The 26245-nt window shown below is 34.9% G+C and overlaps 1 protein-coding gene across 1 annotated transcript; it reads right to left on the reverse strand.

The window, feature by feature from the left end:
* Positions 1 to 604: 604 nt before the first annotated feature.
* LOC121369298 (DNA-binding protein P3A2-like) lies at positions 605 to 26042 on the reverse strand. Its single transcript, XM_041494266.1, has 10 exons — positions 24690 to 26042; positions 21612 to 21816; positions 18246 to 18360; positions 16021 to 16156; positions 15051 to 15154; positions 14820 to 14865; positions 13925 to 14083; positions 10152 to 10418; positions 3215 to 3407; positions 605 to 1897 (listed from the first exon to the last, which is right to left on the reverse strand). The coding sequence occupies exons 2-10, from the start codon at positions 21784 to 21786 to the stop codon at positions 1716 to 1718; spliced, it is 1377 nt and encodes a 458-aa protein (XP_041350200.1). The 5' UTR covers positions 21787 to 21816; positions 24690 to 26042; the 3' UTR covers positions 605 to 1715.
* Positions 26043 to 26245: the final 203 nt, after the last annotated feature.

Below are 26245 nucleotides of genomic sequence, written 5' to 3' on the forward strand. Positions count from 1 at the left end.
AGTCCATTAGAGAAGATAAGTTTTCAGATGTTTCAAGGTTTTTTAAAAACTATATTTTATAATTCTACTTGTAAAGTGTGTGTGTGTGTGTTAGGCCTAAAAATCGAAATAATCATATATTATACAGATAATAGTCAATAGTTAAGAGCATGCAGAGGTGTTGTTAAATATAATTCAATTCTTTTTCTTAGGAAACAAAAAAGAAGAAAAAAAAACCAAAATAGAATAATGACAGAGTTTACTCAGGGCTATTTATTTTGATTTTGAAATTTTTGTTACAAAGTAACGGTTTCTAAAAATTAATAAATAATTTGGCGGAAGAATCTGCTCAGCCAGAGATAGCCCTGTTATTACTGGCAGGTTTTTGTTTATTTAAAGTTATGCCCTAGTATAAAATAATAGTATCTTTAATTTGTGAATGAACTCCAAACATACGTCCATTTTAAACACGGTTACACATGATTGCTGTAGAATGCTCTAAACAAAGTGGGCCGAATTTACAAAGCCTGTTTATGTCTTACACGCATGTAACAACAGACATTTACAAAGCTTAAACACCTGTTTATGTCTTACAGGCATGTAACGACAGACATTTACAAAGCTTAAACACCTGTTTATGCCTTACACGCATGTAACAACAGACATTTACAAAGCTTAAACACCTGTTTATGTCTTACACGCATGTAACAACAGACATTTACAAAGCTTAAACACCTGCGTTTAAGAAAAAACTGGCTTCATAAATTCGGTCCAGTGTGATTGTTCTGTCAACTCGGAATGATTATCACAATAGTTTGGAATATGCATCAACAAACAACAAAATTTACACAATACAGTATTCCCGTTCCAAACACATCCAACACTCGTATTCACATTTATTCAAGTAGTAGAAATGTCTCAATTTACAAACTGGTACACAATCGGTTTCTTTTATAGCTTCTTTTTACAAATGCTTTTTACAGCTGGCACCAGTTTATATTACCTCTATTAATTTAACCCAAAATATAGGTGTATATCTCCAAATGTCTGAACAATAGTGTTGAACTTTCTCTCTTCAACTTGGAAAATATCAGTTCACAAAAGAAATGGCATATATTTTATCAGAATAACTTACTGTCAAGAGTTAATGGGGAAATATATTACTAGAATTGAAGAACATTTTTTAAATTATAATATGTTGAATTCTAAATATTTATCAACAAAAAGTGATTCTTGAAAATTAATTCTAAATATTTATCAAGGAAATATGGTTCTTGAAAATTAATTCTAAATATTTATCAAGGAAATATGATTCTTGAAAATTAATTCTAAATATTTACCAACGAAATATGATTCTTGAAAATTAATTCTAAATATTTATCAAGGAAATATGATTCTTGAAATTTTTATTTTAATATTCATGTGATGGTTAAAGGAAATCTGTTGCAGTTCAAAGCCTGCAATTAAGAAAAGATCCACGGCAAAAAAAGCATGCCACTGAAAACACTAAAACCTGAACATAGTCCAAGGCAACAAAGTGCGGTGGAGAATTAAAAACTCCACAGCGTTGCTGATTGCCGTGGGCAACTGCAGGGGTTGCAGTTTGATATCCATTACTATTCCAAACAATTGTGTTTTAAATTGAGTATGCCATTTCTTATGTCTGATACTACAGGACCACACTGTGCTCTTAAAACATAGCACAGAAAAACGTTAATCTAGAACTGATCCTGATGTCATGATACTTGATCCTGTTCATTAGAAGAAACCTCTACAGCCTGAGTCGCATCCGGGACCTCCAGTTTGAGAGAGCTGAGCGGTGCCATGGCAACCTGGACCCCACCCATCTGAACTGAGTCAACCATGTTCATGCTTGAAGTCACACTCTGGTACATTGACGCTGGCATAGTTACAATACCTGTAAAAAATGTTTTACAATACCTGTAAAATACTGTTACAATACCTGTAAAAACTAAATTTCAATACCTATAAAAACTAAATTTCAATACCTGTAAAATAAAACTACAAAAACTAAATTGCAATATAGTTATAACTGCACAAACAAAATTACAATACCTGTAAAACAAATTTAAGGGCCATTTAATTTAATGGCCTCCCTTTGTCTTGTCTGACCCTAGCTAGAAAAAAGGGCCAACCCTAAATAACATTTAATGTACAGGGTTTTTTTCCTTCGGTTTTATTAATATGTAGGTGAAAAGAGAGAAAATGTAGTTGAAGAAAGTAAGCCGACATACCCCACCTAACGTTTTTTTTAGCATGTTCCCAGAAACACACAATAATTATGTTCAGGTCTAAGCTGCAGGTTTTCTCTTTTGAAAAAAAAAGTGTCAAAATATTCATGTTAGATATATATGTATAAACATACATTCCTTTACATTTTGTCTTTTACAATTTTATCACTAGTGGTGAAATTCTAAAACTGAGATTGTTTAATATTGTTTTCAAGCCTGGACTAATAATGAGATTTGTGAAAGTTCCAGATACATGGTTAGAAGGGGATGTAGATAAAAAACGCTAACTACAGAGTGTTTCAGGGTGTATACTATCAAATCAAATCCCAAAGACAAAAAACTCCTACCTGCAGCGTATCAATCGACATAAACACCACAGGTATAAATACTACCAACCCTCACCCTTAAAGCTAATCAGAAAAATTTGAGGGTCAAGCTACTCATTTTGTCTAGGACTACCCTAGTTCTGCAAAATATTCGAGTACTTTTTTTTACAGGTACCCCATACATGTTTCAGGCAAAAGGCTACTTGACACTGTGGTACTAGATGAAATAAAATTGCCTACATTTTTTGCCCAGACGAAACTATTTTTTTCTTTTACAACCAACACTCACATTTATCACCAATCACAGGACTTGTGGTGTTAACTTCTCTATAAAAGACTGGGTGCACCTCGAACTTTGACCCAGTCGGAAGTTATTTGGTTTAGTACTACCATCAACAATTAACTGACTGTCTTCAAGATATTAGCTATGTCATTGTCTTAATAAACAGGGGTGGAAATTAGTGAACTGTAAAAAAGAGGAAATCTAGAGGGGTCTCGGAAATTCTTGAAATCCTAGGTTAAAATCTATGCCATCTGATACATTTTGGAGGAAAGGACGATTAAAATGCGAGGAAACGCAATGTTCCATGAGAGGAAAACAGCTGATCCGAGGAGAATTCCCACCCCTATTTATACATAATACATCAACTTGCATACCTCCTAATCCACTATCGGACGTAAGCACCAACTGTCCATTTTGGTTGACAGTAGCTCCTGATAACCCCGTCAGGTTTTCCATGGTAACTGGAATCATCTGGTTCATGAAACTGTTCACATCATTTTGATTGGCTGTTCCTTCAGCCAGTGTCTGTACAGCTTGATTGGCCTCCTGCTGGTTTTCATGCAACTGCTGCAAAATAAACAAAGAAAGAAAGAAAAGTTTTATGTAACGACACACTCAACACATTTTATTTACAGTTATATGGCATTGGACATATGGTTAAGGACCACACAGATATTGAGAGAGAAACCCGCTGTCGCCACTTCATGGGCTACTCTTTTCGATTAGTACCAAGGGATCTTTTATATGCACCATCCCACAGACAGGGTAGTATACACCACAGCCTTTGATATACCAGTTGTGGTGCACTGGCTGGAATGAGAAATAGCCCAAATATACACTGAATAAATATAAGCAAACACATGCTGAATATTCATGGTAACCTTTAATACATGTATTTGGTTTTTTTTGCTGTAGCAGACATTTTAGTATATCAGTCTAACTGTTGAGTTATTTGATTTAATGGGCATTTGTTTATTTTGCTGTAGCAGACATTTTAGTATATCAGTCTAACTGTTGAGTTATTTGATTTAATGGGCATTTGTTTATTTTGCTGTAGCAGACATTTTAGTATATCAGTCTAACTGTTGAGTTATTTGATTTAATGGGCATTTGTTTATTTTGCTGTAGCAGACATTTTAGTATATCAGTCTAACTGTTGAGTTATTTGATTTAATGGGCATTTGTTTATTTTGCTGGGGCAGGACGTAGCCCATTGGTACAGCGCTCGCTTGATGCGCGGTCGGTGTGGGATCGATCCCCGTCAGTGGGTCCATTAGTTACCTTATGTAAGTTGCTTCTGCAAGATAACAAACTACATATCGTCCGTTGCCCTGTTTCAGTGAATGCATTGTTTGTGCGCAATAGTAAATACATTTGAATATTTTTTACAAATTTGACTTTTACATGGGGGAAGTAAACAAATGTCTTGTCATATTCAGAGAAATGCTCATAACAATAACGTTAAAACAAGCAAAGAACACAAGACTGAACTTTACCCACTCATAAACACGGCACATTTCTTACTACCTATGATTTCCAAAGACTGTATAATTTGAAAGAAAACTTAATTTTAAAAACTATTTCTGTCTGTTCTCAGCTCTACTGGTTATTGAAGTCACATGATTGCTATACCACTAAACGTATCACTAAATGAAACAGGTTACATAGTTAACAATATTTACTGCTGATGCATGTTACAGTTTTTGATGCACGTGATGCACGTAAACTTAGCTACTTAGCGGCCAGTTTAGTGCTCCTATGATGAGTAGAAATATTAATGAAAAGGTAGGTATTTGAATAACAACTATTTGTTTATAAATATTATATATGCTGTAGAACCGAATGCTTATGCTCACCAAAACTGGTTCACCCATGATAATATTGATTTTTATTTTAAAAAAACATTTTGCAAAACATTATCAGTAAAACAGAGCATGGCTTATCTGCCCATAATAACAGATCTGTGACGAAGCAGCGTGGTTCGTCTTTTACATGCGTTCGAGAATGGAGAAAAAAGAAAGAAGTAACGAATAACATGCAGTGATTAGGACAATGGAACTTGATATGGGTTGAATGGTATTGTGTAGCCAATTGTTAGAATTGTTATGTAGTTGTATGTTAACCCTTATCCTGCCGCATTCTTTTTGCTAAATTTAAAGAATTTTCACCTGTTCTACATTTCTAGTAATTTTATTAAAATCCATGGACATTTTAACATGAAATTACACCTATATATACCATAATGATCCACCTACGTAATGATAGCATTTTGTAGATGGTTATTTTATTTATGTTACCATGGCAACAGCTACAAATTTCAATATACAATTTTTTCATTAATAATTAAGAAAACATGAATAAAACACTACTATTTTTCTTTTAATTTAAGTGTATGCTGTGATTTATTAAGCATAGAGATTGATTTAAAGAAAAAATTAAGTAGACTGCCATTTTTTTTCAGAATAATAGGCTGCAATGCACATACTGTCATCAACGCTTTTTTGTAAATTATGAAGATAATGTCCAACATTAACTATTATACATTTTTAGTAATATTATTAAAATCAGTTGACATTTCAGCATGAAATTACACACATATATACTAAGAATATCCACCTAAGTAACGCTAACATTTTATAGTCAGTCATATTATTTATGTTACCATGGCAACAGCTGCAAATTTCAATATACCATATTTTCATTAATAATTATGAAAACTTTAATTAAAAACTAATATTTTTCTTTTAATTTAAGTCTATGCTGTGATTTATTAACCATACTGCTTGATGTAAACAAAAAATTAAGTCGACAACCGCGGTTTTTCTGAAAAATAGGGTCAGATGCGCATTCGGCTATCAATGCATTTTTGTAAATTATGAACATAATTTCCAACATTAACTATTATACATTTCTGGTAATATTATTAAAATCAGTTGACATTTCAACATGAAATTACACACATATATACTAAGAATATCCACCTACATAAAGCTAACATTTTATAGTCAGTTATATTATTTATGTTACCATGGCAACAGCTGCAACTTTCAATATACCATTTTTTATTAATAATTATGAAAACTTTAATTTCAAAACTAATATTTTGCTTTTAATTTAAGTCTATGGTGTGATCTATTAACCATACTACTCGATTTAGAAAAAGAATTAAGTAGACAGCCAATTTTGTTTTTGAATAATAGGGTCAAATGCACATACTACCATCAACACATTTTTGTAACTTGTGGACATTGTCCAACATTACCTAGACACTAAAAATATGTATACTATCTTTATATATCTTTGTCAAATGACACACGATTTTAAAAAAGGTATATGCCCTTTCACTTCCTGTCATTTTCAAATGAACATTATTAATTCTGTTACCATGGTAACCAATGCAAAAAGAGGAACCATTTTCCATATGAAATGTTTTAAATGAATTTATTTGAATACAAATCACTATATAATGATGTAATAATAAGCTCCCAGCTGTTTACAAGAGAAGGGTGAAAATTGTGAATTCTGTTACCAAGGTAACCAATGCAAAACAGAAAACAAATTTCAAAAGATATCATTTTCAAGGACTGAGAAAAAACAACAATGTATAGTAACATAATTGTACTATGCCTGTAGAAAAGATATATGAAGCTTATTAATTCTGTTACCATGGTAACCAGTTCAAAACTATATGTTACCATGGTACCCAGATCGAAACTTTTACCATGGTAACCAATGCAAACTATTGGTTACCATGGTAAGGTATGTAAAACTGAAAACTATTTTCTGTGTGCATGCAACTTTAGGGTCCTAAGGTCAAAAGTAAAGGACACCAGTAATCAATAATTTGAGGGTACTTGAAAACTCCAGATCATAACTGCCGCTACTAGGTGGCTATGGGGTTTGGAATCTTTTGAAATTGGACACTGCATTTCATGTACAAACTTTAAGCAGCAGCTATCTTACTATAATCGTTCTAAAAATTATTAAAACGTATCCATTAATTCCCAAGATTTTAGGGTACATAATTTTACCCTTCATACCCTCTGGCAGAAACCCTAGACACTGATATTAGAATAATAGAAATAGTAAAAAGGATTTTATGCATTTCAGTAATTTATTGTGACACAAGATACTTGCAATAGTGTTTCACACGGTCACAATTGTAAAAAAAAAAAAAAAATGTCCATTCATCTAAAAAATGTTTTAAACCCAAAGAAACAATCATCAACATGTGAGCCCTAATTAAAATTTAATATGTACCGTATACATAATGTGTATCCAGTGTTAAACACTTATGCATGATACAAAATAGATCTAAACAGTCACCTGAGTAAATTGCTGACCACAACTACCAAACACATTGAGTGCAGAGCACCCATTTTCCTAGGGGGATTGAAATGACCAAATTCATGGTTTTGGGTTTTCCATGGGTGAGAGCAACTACCAAATAAATTTGGTTGGAAATGGTCTAGTATTCCTGAAAACATAATAGTTTAAATGCATTTATGTATATGATAGATGGTTTAATGAAGGAGACGACATTAACGAAATTCGCAAAACTGATATTTGTATGGTATTCCTGGACACTACAATTGGCTTAATTTTCCCCTATTTGTGCCCAACCCTTAGGAGAGGGGGAGAATGAAAGGAGATGAACTCCATCCCCACCTAGGGGACATTCACAAGTTATATACACTGGTCATCTATTTGCCTTTATATATTATTTGAATACTATCCAGGTATAGCATTGAGCTGGCCTAAAACCTTTTCACCAGGTATTTCCATCATTTTACTCTGACACAATATTAGTTGTAATCCATGTAAAAATATGTAGTAATTCATTTGCAACCCTATATAGCTGTTCAGGGCTGTAACTAGGATTTAAACAATGAACCAATGAGCATGGAAGGTGCAAGACACCATTTTGCGGTCATTTCAGGGAGGTTACATACTTAAAACATCAGTATCAATAAACTATTTTTCTATTATTGTACACACACACACACACACACACACACACAATGCATTCCTCCTACACCAGGGGCGGGATGCAGCCCAGTGGTAAAGTGCAGTTGGTTTGGGATTGATTCCCATCGGCAGGCTCACTGGGCTATTTCTCGTTCCAGCCAGTGCTCCATGACTGGTATGTCAAAGGCTGTGCTATCCTGTCTTTGGGATGGTGTATATAAAAGATACCTTGCTACTAATGGAAAAATGTAGGGGGTTTTCTCTCTAAGACTACTAGTATGTCAAAATTACCAAATGTTTGACATCCAATAGCCGATGATTAATAAATCAGTGTGCTCTAGTGGTGTCGTTAAATAAAAAATAAAACACACACACACCATTGCCTCTACCCGTTAGCTGAGACCCTGCTATTTGGCAGTAAAGCTAATATGAATAATTGTTGTTATCCAGATTAAGGGATTTTCGTTCAACGCTGGCAGAAATCTGCCTGCATCCCCAACAAAAATGAGAGCCCGTACGCTTAGGCCTTATGCTGCTTCATTTTTTTTTTTTTAATGTTGGGCCCTGTCGCTTAGGCCCTTGGAGAGGGAGGTCAGAATGTGTTTATGTGTGGTACAAAATGTAGTTGGAACTGATTAAAAAAAAATTGAGAAGTCAAAAACGTGAAACGTTTATGCGTAACGCACAGTAGTCCAAGCGGACGTAGAAAATGTGCTCCCTACCGCAATAGGTCACTTGAGATGTCACACAAGTAAATGTTTAAAACACTATTATCGGAATCATGAATTTATATTTGTGCAACTTCTTCCGACATGTTTATTGACGGAGTGAAAGAAGAAGAAATCACTGGCAGTTGGTCCCGCGAAGTATTGTATCTGGGTCAAGTGTCGATAATATAGGTCAACTACACTTAGTTTTTGCGATTTTTCTTTAATATTTTTATCAACAATATAGGATCGTTTTATGATTTGTGATTATTACATCCTGAATACAACATTTTATTTGCATTAAATAATTTGTTTAACTATTTTTTTAGGGTCGTTGCCTACACAACAGTGTCCGCCCTGCTAAAGTACGTGGAATTTTTTTCTTTTTAATTGTTATTTTAAAAAATTTAGTTATCACCGTATTTTTAAAATAAAAAACATGATTACTTACTCTGAATCTATTGCAAACCATTATCCTACTGTAATTTTCACATTTTATATAGGTCCATATAGTTACCGCACGATTTTTGAGGGTTGTTGCGTAACACGAAAAAGGGCCGTGTCGATGTTCTAAAAAACGGACGATAACTGTTACATGGAAAATAAATTGGACCTCGCAGTGAGGGTGTGTATACCCCCGACGCATCCACACCAATTGGTACCGTACAGGCATGATGCACTATTCATAAGCGAACGGGATCCCGTTTTGTTTTGTAGGGGTGGTAGAGGGAGACGGGCAGGCTAATTTGTGCCCGAATTAAACGAAAATACCACAACTAAAAAACTACATTTATTAGTTTTAGCATTACTGCCAACCAGCTATATATAATATAGGGTTTCAAATGAAGCACTACACAATTTTACATGGATTTAATTACAACTAGTATTGTGGGAGAAATGTTGGAACTACTAGTACATGATAAAAAGGTTTCAGGCCAGCTCAATTTGCCCGAATGTCGTATTCGCCTCAATTTTAGATTTTAATACTAATAGTATTCTTTAATTTGATTAGGAAAATGTTTTGTTAATAAAAAAAATAAACATAAAAAACTCTAATTAAAAGGACTGACAGTCTTTTTGGCGACTAAAATAACATATTAAATACACTTTCTTGTTGAGACAAAGTGCTTGTGGTCGTATGCTAATGTTTGTAGCAGTCATTTTACTTTTTACTTTGTAATATATATATGATTTCAAATGTATGAAATTATTGGAAGGTAAAATGCAGTTTGGGCTAACACAAACATTATTACAAACACCTTGTTTATATAGACACGGATATTGTAATCAAGAAAATTTCTTTAATATGCAATTTTAGCCATCCCAAAGGCTCCATATGGCAACAATCTCAGGACAGTCTCTTTAAAGCATGGAAACACAACAAAAACAAAGGCATGTTATTATCAGAAAGCAGGCCATAGGATTTCAAACTTCATGGGAAACACTTTATCGGTTCCGTGCGTTGTGATCATGGGAACCCATCGGAAACTGTTTATATTATTTTTGTTGAATAGTTGTACTCGATATAATAATCATGTGAAACAAAATTTTGGTTCCGTGATTTTACTGACACGCTACCGGAAATGATTGTTTCTGTGAAATCTGAGTGCCTGAGAAAGGCTTTTCCTTCAATTACCTGCACATTGATGGCCTGTACGACCGTGGCCTGTGTTCCGTCGGCTAGCGTAATAACCGAGTTTCCCTGCGGCCCAGTGTCTATGTGGATGATGGAGACGGTACCGTCCGGGTTGCTGATCGTCTGAACCATTGTGCCGGTGAACTGAGCCGCGGTCTGCTCGGGCTGCTGATTGTGTGTCTCACTGAAAACGTGGAGCAGGTCTTCGCGACCATGGTGTTTGTAACAGTTCTTAACTATAGTACGCAGGGCTTCAGTCCACGACACCTGCAAACACAACAATATGTTTATTACGAGGAGCTCATATACAGAATAGTCATACAGTGAATACAGTGAAGTTTAAAATAATAAGCAGGATAAATAAAGGCAAATGGTGATACTGTTTGAGGTTTAACATGATCGACTAGGATACATAAAGGCAGTTTTTTTAATGCAGTAATATAATAGTTTTAAGAATATTTATTGATCATCAAATATGCTGTACTGGAATTAGCCAACGACCTTTTTCTACAGTTTACAAACAAATATATAATTCCATTTTATAATTACTGGTTTTGTAATAGGCGTCTGGATTGGTTAAAACGCTATCACGTGATCTAAAAACAACCAACGTTCATTCTTCAATGAACGCAAAAACTGCACTTTTTCGGTAAACAAATAAAAACAGAATGTTATTACCATAACTACTTTTTATCAATTATGTCAACAATGGAATCCTTGGGGATTCCATTGTTTCTATTTTTATACCAACACCGTCTGCACTGGGACTGACGGTAACAATTTAGGCTTTAAACAACTCCAGTTTTGATCTGAAATACATAATGTGAATGTAGGACAATTGCTCACCGGACAATACCTCACCGGACAATTGCTCACCAATAAAGTGAGAAATAGGACAATTGCTCACCTTTATTTTTCATTTTAATTTAAAAAAAAATTTAAATAAAAATTTCATTTCCAGTTTCAGTAAGTGTATAGAAATATTAGTTGAACACAATAAAATAACAAAATGAATGGATGAGGAAGGGCTGGGCATCATCATTATCACCAGTATTGGTCCATTCACCATCAATCACCAAATCGCGCTGAGATGCAGGCTCAGGAGGGAGAGTTCCACGTTTCTGCCGGCGGATGGTTCTCTTCAAAGTGTCCATTCTCCCAAGGTTAGCACGGGCAGAGTTGGATGCTTCCCGTAGACCAGCAGCTAGAATCTGAGCAGGTCTTGCTTTGGTGGTCAGGGCTTTCTCCCTCAGGGATGAGCGCACCGTGGCCACCTCAGTAGCTGTCTCGTCAGGATCATGATCATGGATCTTATGGAAACGTACATCAGTCACATTAACATCAGTCACAGTCACATTAACATCAGTCACATTAACATCAGTGGTAACGGAGCTTTTACAGCCAGAGGACCGTTGATGCACACATTGCCACCGAATCCAGTCCTTCTTAGCTATTTTCTTAACATACATAAATCCTTCCACACAAAGCTTGCTGTCACCTCTCTCTGTCTTAATAATCTCCATAATTGCTAATAAAAACAGAAACCCAATAACTATATATACCTATAATTGAAGAAGTACTCCTATGTGAGTGAGTCATGTCAATTTTACTATTTTTTGTGATGTTTCTAATCCTTTTTTTTTTAAAGCTTTCATGTATTAAGTGTAGTGATAAAAGGCTAAAAAGTAACTAATTACTCAAAACAACACACACTTTGAAAGGTTTGATCTAACTAAACCAACAATAACATTAATTAAGTGAATTGTGTTATTAACACAGCTTCGAAGTTGTGCCTTTAGAAATTCGATGTTTTATTAACAAAAGAAAACATATCAAAGGTGACCACAACATTAGGGTGAACATGAAAAAGGAACGTAAAGAGTAATAATAATAAAGGTGAGCAATTGTCCTATTTCTCACTTTATTGGTGAGCAATTGTCCGGTGAGGTATTGTCCGGTGAGCAATTGTCTGTACTCCACATAATGTATATGACAGGCCACAAAAAAAACGAAGCTTCTATTAGAAGTTATAGCAGAGAATGCTCAACAAAGAGAGACATGAGTGCGGCTCTGTCACATTTGACAAAAACACCAAAACTTAAGACAACTTACACGCGCGAAAACACATACGCCTTCGTGCACAATTACGCGACCTGTTCTTTCCGAGATTATTTCACACAATCACAAACTTCCTCCGATATCCACATACACAGTAACACTGAAACCACTTTATCCCTTTCAAGTCAGTGTTCACATTCACTTTTCACCAATTCAACTTTAATTAAAATTTATAAAACCTTATGTAAATCATTATAATGAATCACAGATTTGATAGAAAAAAACTAATGTAACTTTCTAAGGGAATTCCCTTATTTGTGTATTGACAGAGTTGTAAATCATTGTGGAATAGAGTTCGATTGGCTTTTTTAATATAGTTTTGTATAATGGCAATATTAATGCATTTGGAATTATAAGAATTGAATGTTATATTTTTGACATTTATGCAATGATAAACACCAAAACCGTTTTACACACTTATGTATGAACGGCTTCGCGCTAACGCGCTACGCCATTCATACAGTATGTAAAACAGCTTTGGTGTTTACCATCACATGAACGTCAAAAATATAACACTCAATTCTTAATTATTAAGCCAAAATAACAAATATAATAAATTAATATTTCTAATTTGCTACAGAGAAGAAATGGAAATGAAACAATGATAGTTTCTGGGACAAATCATTTTGTAGATAGTTTTTCAGACATTAGCCTCTAGAAAATCATCCTAGGAGTGAGCCTTAGCAAACTTTAAAACTGATTTTATTGAGATATGTCAGAAACATCTATAAAATGACCAGTCAAAGAATATTTTCTAATGCAATCAGTCTTATAATTTTAGAATAATATATAAATTAACTGGATTGTGATCTTGTACAGGGCTCGAAACGGCCTATGGCCAGGTTCAATGTCCTCTTTGGGCTACTTAAATATTAAAAACTAATGGTGTTAGTTGCCTAAGTAATATTATTTTGGCAATTTTCTTTAGAGCTATAACATATGAGCCACTATTAATATTTGTATTGCATATATTTATTCCACATTAAAATCTTGCTTGTGGTTCATGGTTCGCTTACCTTAATTTGCCAACATCCATTATTATTTTTTGAGCAACCATATTTTTTGGCGAGTTTCGAGCCCTGTTGTACCAGACATCACTACTTCTCCCAAATGATATATACTACATCACATGTATCCTATGACGTAAGCAATAAATAATCATTTATCGTCTAATTAACCAATACTCTCTCAATATATGTGCGAGACAAATGTATTTTTTGCTAGCACAGCTTTCTAGCACTATTCTATCAGTTGACTGCACAAGAAAAAAAAAAGTAGAGAACTAGTGTATTGGTGAGATATTCATTCTTACATTCTTTAGAAAAAGGCAAAAGTAATAATTTGTCAATTTGCTATTAATAATAAAGTTCTAGCCAGATCTTCTAGATATTTTCTTAAAATGTAAGATGGTTTTTCTCTTTTATGAATACTAAGCCTGAACAAATAAAGTATATTACAGTTATGATTATAATAATTTTTTAAGTGGGCAAGTAATATAATGAATAGTATTTTCAGTCTAAAAGGCTTGTAAAAATATTTTTATAACAAAACATTAAAAAGAGACAAACCACATTTCCCTGCTAAAATATGTGTAAAGGTTACAAGTGTAAATATATGAAATAAGAATAAAGTAAAAGTCAAATGTGTAGCTTTACGTTTTTCTTCTCCTCTTCTGTCCGAGCGTCACTACGGACGTTAGCCCACGGCAGGTCACACGGCCACCAAACTGGCCGACATTCAAACTTGCCCCAGCCTGGCTTGCTCCGCCCTGTTGAGTATTTCAACATTTCTGGAATGAAGTTCCTAAGTTGAGCCTAAAAACAAATCCATGAGAAGTGGCTGAAAAAATTGATGAGAAAACTAGAATCTGTTATTATATATGCTAGTATTTAACATTATTAATTACTTGAACTATTAGTTGTAACTTGTTATGCAAACAGATTGAGACAGGGTCCACTGAGGTGGTTCAGTTATATGACTAAATTATCCCAGACACGAGGTCTACACACCGAGCATGATCGTGTCCACTGGAAACCCAACAGAGATGCCAAATCACAGCTGCTGCATGGTTTGAGAGATGGAGTTAAGCATTAAAATTTAACATTGAGCTAGACAGATAAGTATTTAAAAAAATTTTTAATTAACATTCAATAAACCATGTTTCTTAGGTCAATAAATTGAATTGAATGTGTAAACTTAATGTAGAGTTGTAAGCAAAAAAGTGATGCTATTGTCGTGGCAAGAAAATAAACAAACAGATCCACGAGTTTAACTTGATGTACAAAACAACAGGAACGTTAACAGATGACTGACCTGTGTCATTTTGTCCACCAATAACGAGACTGTCATTTTGTCCACAGGTGTTGGAATGCCATCAATACGAGACTAACAGACGACTGACCTGGGTCATTTTGTCCACAGGTGTTGGAATGCTATCAATAACGAGACTAACATTTTGACAGGTGTTGGAATGCTATCAATAACTGACTGACACTTGTTTTGTCCACAGATGTTGGAATGCCATCAATAAGAGACTAACAGATAACTGACCTGTGTCATTTTGTCCACAGGTGTTGGAATGCCATCAATAACGAGACTAACAGACGACTGACCTGTGTCATTTTGTCCAAGGCGTTGGAATGCTATCAATAACGAGACTAACAGACAACTGACCTGTGTCATTTTGTCCACAGGTGTTGGAATGCCATCAATACGAGACTAACAGATAACTGACCTGTGTCATTTTGTCCACAGGTGTTGGAATGCCGTCGATAACGAGACCAGGGAAGGTCGTGAAGGTGAGCCATGGACGCGTTCCCAGCCGGAGCCTGCTCCTCAAGGGAGGTCTCAAGTTCCTGGATTATCATCCCTCGACAATTTCGCATCTGTAACAAACAATGTGTGTATAACAATCTTTATTACTGAAACACATACTTGTTTCATGTGGCTTCTTTTTAAACACAAACAAAATTCTAACATTTAAAAAAAATCTAAAATTTAAAATCTTTGCATCTATAACCAAACTTAGTTAAAAAAAACAAAAAAAACATCTATATCATATGAAACTGCTTCAGATACCTGAAAAGGTGATCTAAATTAATTTAAAAACACATGTAACAATGTATCAAGAGTTAAGCTCGTATAACTAAACTACCTTGCTGAAGCCAAATAGGACATCATAAACAGCAGCCTCCAAGATTGAAACTTGACACAAAAATCAAGATAACCAGCAGAACCAGTTAAAACAAGTTGTTACGACAGTTGTTAAATTGGATTAGCTCTCAAATCACAATCCGATACATAGTTTATTTATTGTACATCTGTCATTACTCAACCCTAAAAGTATATAACTAATGTACTGATCTTTATATAATATCACATTTTTCATGTAATTTTTAACCTGATGACTGCCCGAGGCATTACCTTTGTAAAATTCACAATCACCCTTAAAAGGGGTCAATATATACAAATTGTAGGCAAGAAGAAGTCAGGTTACATAATTCCTATCATGGTTGTATAAGTTATATTGCATAACCTAATTTTCTAAAACTTGCATTGAACTTACATTTTAATGAGAATAGTTTCATCTGATACTGTAAAACTTTAATTGCAAATGTTTTTGAAACTTGGTAAACAGACATTCAGAACGTGTAATGGTGACACCATGCAACCAAACGACTGCTACTTTTCTACTAAATGCATACCACAGACTCAAGAGGTTGAGATCCAAACACTTTGAACAGATGCTTACCACAGACTCGAGGGGTTGAGATCCAAACACCTTGAACGATGAACCAGATTGTGAATTCTTGCCGGGAGTACAACACAACACAATTGCCTGCTGTCCCACACGCGTTGTATACTCATCAAGCGTACTTCTCAGCTTCCTGGTTAAATACAAAACCATACAATTACTTATCAACTTCATAGCAAAGGGATGGGGACGGGATTTCAGCTCAGTCAGTTCAGTGCTCGCTTGAAGTGCTTGTATCGCAGGATCGAACTATCTTGGTGGATCCATTCAACTGATTGGGTTTTTTCTCATTCCAACCAATGCACCACAACTGATCAAAGGCTGTGGTATATGCTTTCCTGTCTGTGGGAAAATGCATATAAAAGATCCCTTGCTGCATTAGGAAAAATGTAGCAGATTTACTCCGATATCTACATGTCAGAATTACCAAATATTTGAAATCCAATAGCCGATGATTAATTAATCAATGTGCTCTAGTGGTGCCATTAAACAAAACAAACTTTTTCATAACAAATAGAAGTGATCTTAAAAAAGTTGAAACATTCACCACAAACAGATAAAAGTTGAACCTAAAATCGTTCGTGTCTCCAAATTATTTAATATACGTACATTTCCTATGACAGTTTAAAGGCATGTTTTTGCTGTATTCAACATAATCTAATATTACAATGTTTATTAAAATATTGACATAAACTGACACTCGTGTATTAATAATTCCAATCTCTAAAAATCCCTTTATTATAAACCCTTGGATTGGTCAAATTCGTATCACGAGACGATAAAAACTGGCATTCATAGCATCATGAATCTCAGTTTAGCACTATTTTTGGCTATATAGCCGGAACTACTTTATGAATTATGTCAACAAAGGAATCCCCGAGGAATTTCCTTGAGATTCTATTTTTAGACATCAAACAGTAATCGTCTGCTGTCAAACTTCTAAACATCTTCACATATAAATTATACCATACAATCTAGGTCGCTTCAGACATTTTTATTAAAGGTTAAAAGTTATTGAAATTACTTACGTTATATGTTTATAGTGAATTCAAAATCCCACAGCTAAAAATCTATTTTGCCGATCCAAAAAACAGTATATAATTCCAATGGAATTTGGTATTTTACAAAAGCGATTTCAAAAACAAAATTCAGTCAGTTCATGCCAACCATTAGCAGTAATGCGCATTCAACGGCATTGTAGTATGACGTACACAACACATAGTTTCTAAGTTTGCGCGCCACTGCGATGCAATCTTTAAATGAGTCGGGTTTTGAAACTAGGCATATCATGTACATGTCGGGACACAGGAACGAAGCTTCAATTCAAAGTTACAACAGAGAATGTTCCACTTTCCAAAAACGAAACATCAGCATGGCACTGTCAAATCTCACGAATACTTGTGTCGCACCACTTGAAGTCACACATGCCAAAACCATCCTGTTGCCACTTCCACAATTACAAGGCCAGTAAACACAGAAACTCGCGACACACCTGTTTCATCCATTTCCGGAAACATTGAAACCACTTTCTCCATGTCAAATCTATCAACACATGGAATTATCACGCACTCAAAATTTTATAACTGTAATTTCAACGTCGTAATTGGTAAATCTGGACAGTAATAAAAAAAATGGCGCCCATCCACAGTTCGTAGTTAAATATTCATACACCAACCGCTTCACATATAAATTCTAGCATACAAAATAGGTCACTTCAGACATTTTTATTACAGGTTAAAAATTATTAAAATTACTTATGTTATATGTTTCTAGTGAATTCAAAATGTTTTTAGTTGGTATTGACATTTAATGCAAAAAATTAATATGAATTGTATTAATGATTGTAACATTGTCATTCTCTCATTCGGCTATTGACGGAAAAAGCCGAACCACCAGAGGGATTCTGCTAATGTTGAGTATGAATTTCGTGTTAATAAAATAGTAAATAGTTGGAAAATAGAGTTCACTTTTTATTTTAAAGAGCTTTACATTAATGACATGGTGTAAAGCGGTTTTGCGTTTCATACTAGCATGAAACTCAAAAAATTTCACGTTCAATTCTTAATTAGAGTCAATTTTATTATCTATCCACGACCAAATCAAAATTCCATGACATTCCAGGTTTCTGAAGACCCTATATGAACGTTGGTGCATCTCACATCATTAAAGAAAACCTCAAAATTCAGTGTACATTTATATTTCGAGTTATGTAAAAGAAAAACCTGATAAGCCTTGTCTGTTGTCTTTTCCTGCGAGAAGGATTGGTTTCAAAATGGTGGGGATGTCCCTTCCGCTTTCCTGAAGCAATTGCAGCAGCAGCTGCTATACCCACAGGACCTGTTCCAAGTTGAAAAGAGACTTTCAGAATAAATAGAATAGAAGTGATGCTATCAGCCCTTGGCTTTTGAAAAACCATGGCGAGTGAAAAATTGCATACCTAAAAATGCTTAGGTGAGTGAAAAATTGAACTCATCAAAATGCTAAGGAAAACAAGCATTATTAATTTATGAAGTAATTGGTACATGTATACCCACAGGACCTGTTTCAAGCTGAAAACACAAAATTTCAGAATAAACAGAATCAAAGTGATGCTACGATGCCAGTTAATAATTTTATAAGCATCATGCACCCAGTTTTATTACTATTGTTGGGAGATGCAAAGTTTTGTCATTTGAATACTAACATTCAAATTAAAAAAGAGAGCAGCTCTCTATATTATGCACTATGCTTTATGGCACTACTATTTATGCACTATGCTTTGACGCCTTCTTAAAAAAAAAAAACCCACACCTCCCAAAAAAACCCACTGTAAAAATAGTTCACAGTTCAAAACTTATATAATATAATAATAATAAATGCCTGCCTGCATAAATGTTTTTATATGAACAAGATGATAAACTAATACTTTTTTTTATATAAGGCTTTATTTGATTATCAAATGAAACTATTCTTGTTTGCAATTAAAATAATATTACAGATGCACAAATTCAGTGGCCAGAAAAGAAACCCATATCTGACTAAAATCGCACTAATTTTCCAAATCCCATCTGCTATGGAACCATGATGAAAAATATAATATCTTACATTTTCAGTGCAATAAAAGTATGTGATATTTTTCACATTGATCACATACTTTAAGAATTTGATAACTTTGCAAATTAAATGTAAATTAATCAAGGTCACAACACTGGGTTTACCATCATTTAAGCAAACGTAATAGAGTGACAATCGATCATCAAATAAAAACAGTTTTACACTGAAAGCTGTCCAGCATTAAAAAAAATCCCAAAACATTATGCACTATTTTATTTTGATGTAAGGCAGACCTTGCTTTTTAAGGTGCGCGGGTGCGATTGCGCTTGTACAGCGCACGTAATTTCAATCTGGCGAGTGTGAAAAATAATGCATGTTACACTTAACAAACAGCGCACGTAAAATAATTTTGTATATTGATTGCCACAATTTACCATATGTAGCTGATAGAAAGATCCGTTTAATAATACAAGAAACAAATGTAACGGTAACGGTAGCGTCCATGCAAGATTTTAATATATGACTGGTACTTATCTTTGCTATACAAATCGGAAAACACAGGTTTAACAGACATCTTCGAAGACGTACCAATCCGATCAAAATCCTTTGCCTATTTAATTTATTATTAATTAGAAACGGTCCACTTTTGTAAGGACCGTAATAGATCACAACGTCTGATAAGGATAACTCATTTATACTGTTCATATAGTTATGACAAAAAGAGAAATGGGATTGAATTAAATAGTGGCTTCTGTAGCCTACACAAATGAACTCGTTAGGGAAATCAGCGAAGTCGGTACAATTGTCTCGATTGGTTCATAACTGTTAGCCTACAAAGCTTACATAAGGTCCCGAAAATGGCAATCGTGTAATTTTATACTTTCTTCAAGAAAAATAAAAATTAGACGGAATAATAAAACGAATGAAAAGAAATGATAATAGGTATGTAGGAATAAGCCTAGGTATTTTTTTACGTCTATTATTGTTCTTTTTTATCTTTAAAAAATACCCAAATAAAACTTCATTTAAATATTTGTATTTCAGCCATAATTAATGAATGCATGTATATATGTACACACTATAGTAACAGTAATCAATGATCGTTTCCAACTATTTAATTTTTGTTTTGTTTGCTAGAAAGTCACAGACCATGTGACTGGAACATGATTTGATGCGCAGTAGTCTGTGGCATATTGACCAATCAGAGCTATCGGGGTCAGATTATTTTTACTCTTGGAATTCTGCACGCACACGCTGGTCTACTTGACAACTTATTACGCATTGCTGATGATGTCTGAAATTATGGGGTTTTTTTTATTATCTTTATTATGGCAATGACAGATTTTTTTCAGAGTTTGTGTATTTTGTTATTAACAACATTGGTTCCGTTCTAGATCAATGACGTAATGCCGTCAGAGCTGTTCGTAACTTGTAGCGGTAGGTTAAATGACGTGTTATGAAATGTTGAGGGAGGCAGATTGGTTGCGTAATTGTTGAATTAAAAATGCCACGTCAATATCGACGTCCCAGCTAACACTATCAATTGAAGTAATTGTAGGCCCACGTTTCACGAGGTGTTTTTTTTTTTTTTTTTAAATGTTTTAAATGTCAGTAGTGCACACCTGATATGCTTGGGTCGTAGTTCATGAACCACCTCCTCGGAACCAGTGTTTTTTCCCCATCCCAACTATCCTAATCATGTTCATTGTGTACATAATAATGAAATTCAAGACAAGTTGATTCCTATATATGTTTAGCTGCACGTTCATCAAACCATCTAACACTGAAAAGGTATATATATATATATAATTGTGTGCATCAAATTATCTGAATAGTACATATTGTAATTTAAAAATCAAATGGTCTGCATCAGTGTATACATGTCATAATTATATTTCTATAGTACTACTCCTGAAACTTTTTAATAAACTACAACTCCTTTCCTGAAAGGGAAAAGTCAGACTACACTAATGAACCAAACAACATAAAATTAGAAGAAAACATTGGTTCATTTTTGCAACATATGTCTCTACATTTACATGTACCAATTACTAAATTAATAAATGCTTGATTTTCGCCTTTGTTTTTCAAAAGGCAAGGACTGGTAAGGACACCCAAAATGATGTCATTTGAGTTTGACGTCATTTTCATTCAAAAAGACACCGTGCCTCATGTTCTTACGTCATTTGAATAACTAGTAATGACGGACTGGAATTAAAGTTGCATGTACAGTTTACAAAAACATGTTGTATTAAACTTGAGATTATATGATAATGAAATTATTACCCTTGTGTGTTTCGGTATCATCAATATCACATATTAGGAATAAAATAATGTATTATGCTCGCCAGAGGCTCACATAATACAATTTTTATTCCTACTATATGATACTGATGATACCATAACACACTCTGGTAATAATCTCAATGTATACAGACTCTTATACTATTCAAGAAAATGTATTTAACGTGTAATTTTGTTTATTAAAAAGGCCACATCAGCTAGAAACATTTGGTTGTAAACCCTTTTATAACAGTCTCTATAGCCAGTTTTACCTGCAGCCGCCAGCTGTGCTGTCACCTCATCAGACACGGTGCCTTGTAGTAGTTCTGACGCATCGAATCCGCTTTCTGGAGAACTTGGCTCACTGAGGTCATCCTCTAAAATACACGTGTTGGCGCTCATTGACAGACTGGTCGTCATGTCGCTACAGTTCACCGACGTGTTCATGGTGCTATATGGCCAGCAGTTATACTGTAACTGTTAAAAAGAATTAAAATAAATTAGTACAGGTTTTAACCATAGAAAATCAATTTAAAGTTTTTAGCACTTTAGTATTTTAAGAATAAGAGCACTTGTATTTGTAAGTATTACTGTAGCCAGGCACATTTTCATTTTATTTCATTGCTTAGTCAAAATTTCATATTGTGATGGGGACACCCACATTGGGAAAACAATTTAACTAACACTGTGTATTACCCATTTATGGGGTCAAAGGCATTGGCAAAATAAAAAAAACACAAAATGTTTTTGTATTTAACCAGGAAGCTGAGAAGTACGCTAGTTGAGTACACAACGCGAGTGGGACAGTAGGCAGTTGTGTTGTGCTGTACTTCCAGCTATGCCAGTGGTTCAGCTTTATAAATTAAAGTCTGCTGTAGTGTTGAAAGTAAATTCTGTGTATGCCAACTATAGTCACCTTCTACAACTGTAAAGGTGCTCTGTTTATAAACTGTTCCATATTTAACTCCCTTTTAAAAAAATTTACATTTACTTGTAATAAATAACTACAAATTAATTGATCCCTCATATAATCTTTGAATAAAGTACTCAGGAATATTGAAATTGTAATGGGCTTTCAATGTACATGAATATGCTGTATTTAAACAGACACATTTGGAATTTGAAGTTCTACAACTGAATTCCTGTTTTAAAAAGTATCACACTGGCATAGGAAGCAGGGGGAGGCGCATGTGTCCCCCAACTTTATAGCAGTGATTTTTAAATATTCAGTGGACTCTGTCTAAACCGGATTCATTTGGGACTGATAAAATATGCCAGTTTAGACAAACTGCCGGTATAGACAGTTTGTCCAGAGTTACGATTCTTGCGATATACTGTTAAGAAAAATACCAACGTAAATAAAAAGTCATATTAACCAAACGTTTGGAATATGTGTAAGACATCTGTAAAAGTAAGGCTAAGTAATGCTTGTTTTAGTGATTGGTATAAACCTGAAAGATATCTGCATTTCTAAGAAACCAATCAAACTCACGATAAACAAAATACGACAGGTCGTCAGTGACAAGCGGGCTGGGACACGAAATTCAGTCCTGACTTTTGAAAGTGGGATATTAACATCTGACTGTAATAAAAATATGTGTTCAAACCAGAACGCATTTATAAAACAACAAGCAGAATAAATAACATTATTTTATTGATTAAAATTATATGAAACAGGAATTTATAGTTTTATTATTTTAAACAAATAGGTATGATGCCATGCAGGTAAGAACACATATATGTACATAATAATCCGATTTATCTTGCTACCGACACCCGTTACAACAGGTGTGGTTCATTGTTTATTAAACCTTCAAAAAGGCATGATTATTTCATAACACGTTTGTTGATGTCCTAATTACAAAAGAACTGCCGTCATTGTTTAAAAGGTAACCACTGGCAGACAGAAGAGGTAAGATCACGTGCCGGTGTAGACAGAGATAATTACTAGAGAACTGCCGTCATTGTTTAAAAGGTAACCACTGGCAGACAGAAGAGGTAAGATCGCGTGCCGGTGTAGACAGAGCTAATTACTACATAAACTGTTCTTTTGTTCTTGAATCTGCATCCGCAGTCCAGACTAGTCAGCATTCGGTGTAGACAGTTTTATTCATAATAAATTAACAGTAGCTGAACGGGACTTTAAAACTGTGACGATTTACATAGAATGCCGGTTTAGACAAATGCTTTTTTGGACAGAGTCCACTGTATAGGTCTATGTGTGTATGCCCCCCCCCCCCCCCCCCCCCACCCACTCCTGTGTATCATATTGTATCAAATCTTATGAAACTGGCGAATCCATAAAATCTGACAACTTTATTGGATAGGGCTGTCAGAGAGAGGTGAGTTGCACAAAAACGTCCATGTACGTGTATCTGTCAGCCAAATCCTTCTGGCAAAAAGTGTTATGGAGTGTTCACCTCAACTGAACACGTCCATGGTTTCCTCACCGATTTTATGGCAGTAGACATAGAACATGCACAATATTTTGACAGTACCTGACTCACCAGACAGACAAGTTTTGTGTGATTAAGGCCTTATATTTGCATATTGTTAAAATTACTGCAATATGTGCAATAAATCTTCTCACCTGCATTTTCACAATTTTTTGTACAGAACCTTTTAACTTGAATTTGAATATAAAATGTTATGTTGTGCCATTCGTTTAATTTGTAATATATATATATATATATATATATATATATATAAATACAGTCTAGCCAATGTGACTGCAGTCTTGAGTTCACACTGAATCAGAGATCAGAGAAAATTTTATTTAAAATCTGGTCGAGGAAAAAAAACCTTCAAGGTGCCCATTTTGTTATGGATTTAGGGGAGATAACAAACTATTATTTTGCTCAGGAAACGGGAGGAAAACAATGGGGTTTTTTATGCAAAAACGTGTCTAGCGCAATTAAGTTATTCCGATGAAATATTATTTTGACAAAAGCATCGTCTGCACAAAATATCAGCCATCTCAGTGCGCAAGACAAACATTTTTACCCGCTGCGACTGCGCTTGGGCGTGCGCGAACTAAGACAACCCTGGAAGGATGTTAGGGGTAGTTACGGAATGTTTTTGACGACTATCAGTGCATATTGGATATTTCTTTCTTTTTCTTTTTTAATATACGAGTTTGTGAACGACCAAACTCCATACAATACAAACATTCTTTTCACAAACTACTAATCTAACAGCTTGTATAGTTAATCTACTTTTTGCCCACGACATGCGGAAGACATATTGAAAATGTCTGTTCACTGCGTCTGCGCAGCGAAAAACAGGAATATGTTTTACACACTCATATGAAGTTATTTCTGTTCAGATACCAATAAATGGATCAGACTTACACTTGGTACCTGCTGGTTATAATATTAAAATTTTAAAACTCCTTTTTTATACATGGTGTCCTCTTCTCTTTGCTTTTAGTTTGCTCAACCGAGTGAATGTATCTCTACGCCTATAGTTGACAGTGTTACGGGACTGCCGTGGCACATGTCGGAATATAGTACCTATTCAGTTGATTAGTTTATAACTTTACATGACAAGTCCAACATATGCGTTTATACAATAATTAAATGCGTTTACTTCTAGTGAATTAATAGTGCTGTATTAAAATTGTAGCGTTTTAAAATGAATGTTTATTGTATCGTGTATGTCAAGGTAATTGTGAAGAGGCCCCCATGAGGTTTAACTTTTTTTGTTGGCGACCTTATTCAGATTCCTGTTTAAAGTAATCAATAATCTCAACATAACATTCAGTTGTATCAAATACTGTTAACACACACAGGCTACACGTGAAAGTATGGGAGTGGACCAAACATTTAATATACCTGCATGAAAATGAGATGGCACGTGATAGTTAAAAGATTTAAAGATGGTGTTTATTAGCAGAGCTCTCTAAATTTCAATTGGGCCCTACACGTGATTTTAACCTCCACTAAATAAAATGACATAAAGGTATTTACACATTAAGCCCTGAGGCTGCAGTTGCTTCTACTTTGTCAATGTTTAAATGGTCTACATTAGCGTAACAAGGGGAGGGGCAAGTTGACATGCCCCCCCCCCCCCACACACACACTTTGTAGCAGAAGCGATGGGGTTTTTTTTAGAGTTAAAGAGATATATGACTCTTAAAGGAGGCTTCTGACTTTTTCTTTAAAAAAAATATATTATCTTAAGCCCCCTTGCTACTTTAGAGAGGTGCCAGCAACACAGAAGGATTTTCTATTCGTATATGTATGTATATATACTCTTCAAAAAAGAAACGCATAGTGTTTTGTCTACGGGAAGCTGGTATACGACCAATACGGCCTGCTAGAAGAATAATACGAACACGGGAACATCATCGACAACGGCGTCTTTGGTGCCCACGATGCAGGTTATGGCGTGTACACCAATATGGAGAAGAGTTACCTTTAGCAATGAATGCCGATTCATGCTTCGTCAAGCCGACGGAAGAGTGAGGGTATATAGGCCTACTGTACAGGCGACGTAATGAATGTTATGCATCTAACTGTGTTACAGAAGTCGACAGATTCGGTGGTGGGGGGTCATGATGTGGGCAGCCATTTGTCACACCGCTAGGACAAACCTAGTGCATATTCCAGGTAACTTAAATGCGAACATATATTGCAACGAAATTCTGCAGCCACGCGTTATTCCGTTTGTGAACGCTAACAACGTTATTTTTCAGCACGACAATACTAGAGCACACAGAGCACGAGTTTTTACAGCATTACTGAACCAAAACAGTGTGGGACGACGTCAACCTGAACGAGAAACATTACAACAGCTTGTCCATGCACTGCAGGAAGAGTGGACTGCAATTTCACAGCAAGAAATCCAGACATTAATTCGTTCCATGGACAGAAGGTGCCAGGCAGTTATCAATGCCAATGGAGGT

Source organism: Gigantopelta aegis, chromosome 3 (assembly GCF_016097555.1).
Source record: "Gigantopelta aegis isolate Gae_Host chromosome 3, Gae_host_genome, whole genome shotgun sequence".
Taxonomy (NCBI): domain Eukaryota; kingdom Metazoa; phylum Mollusca; class Gastropoda; order Neomphalida; family Peltospiridae; genus Gigantopelta; species Gigantopelta aegis.

Coding starts and splice junctions, on each gene's coding strand:
- LOC121369298 (XM_041494266.1), bottom strand. CDS start 21,786: ATGAACACGTCGGTGAACTGTAGCGACATGACGACCAGTCTGTCAATG. Junction 18,361..21,611: donor AGCACAGCTGGCGGCTGCAG/GTAAAACTGGCT, acceptor AACTTGGAACAG/GTCCTGTGGGTATAGCAGCT. Junction 14,084..14,819: donor CTGTGGACAAAATGACACAG/GTCAGTTATCTG, acceptor ATTTGTTTTTAG/GCTCAACTTAGGAACTTCAT.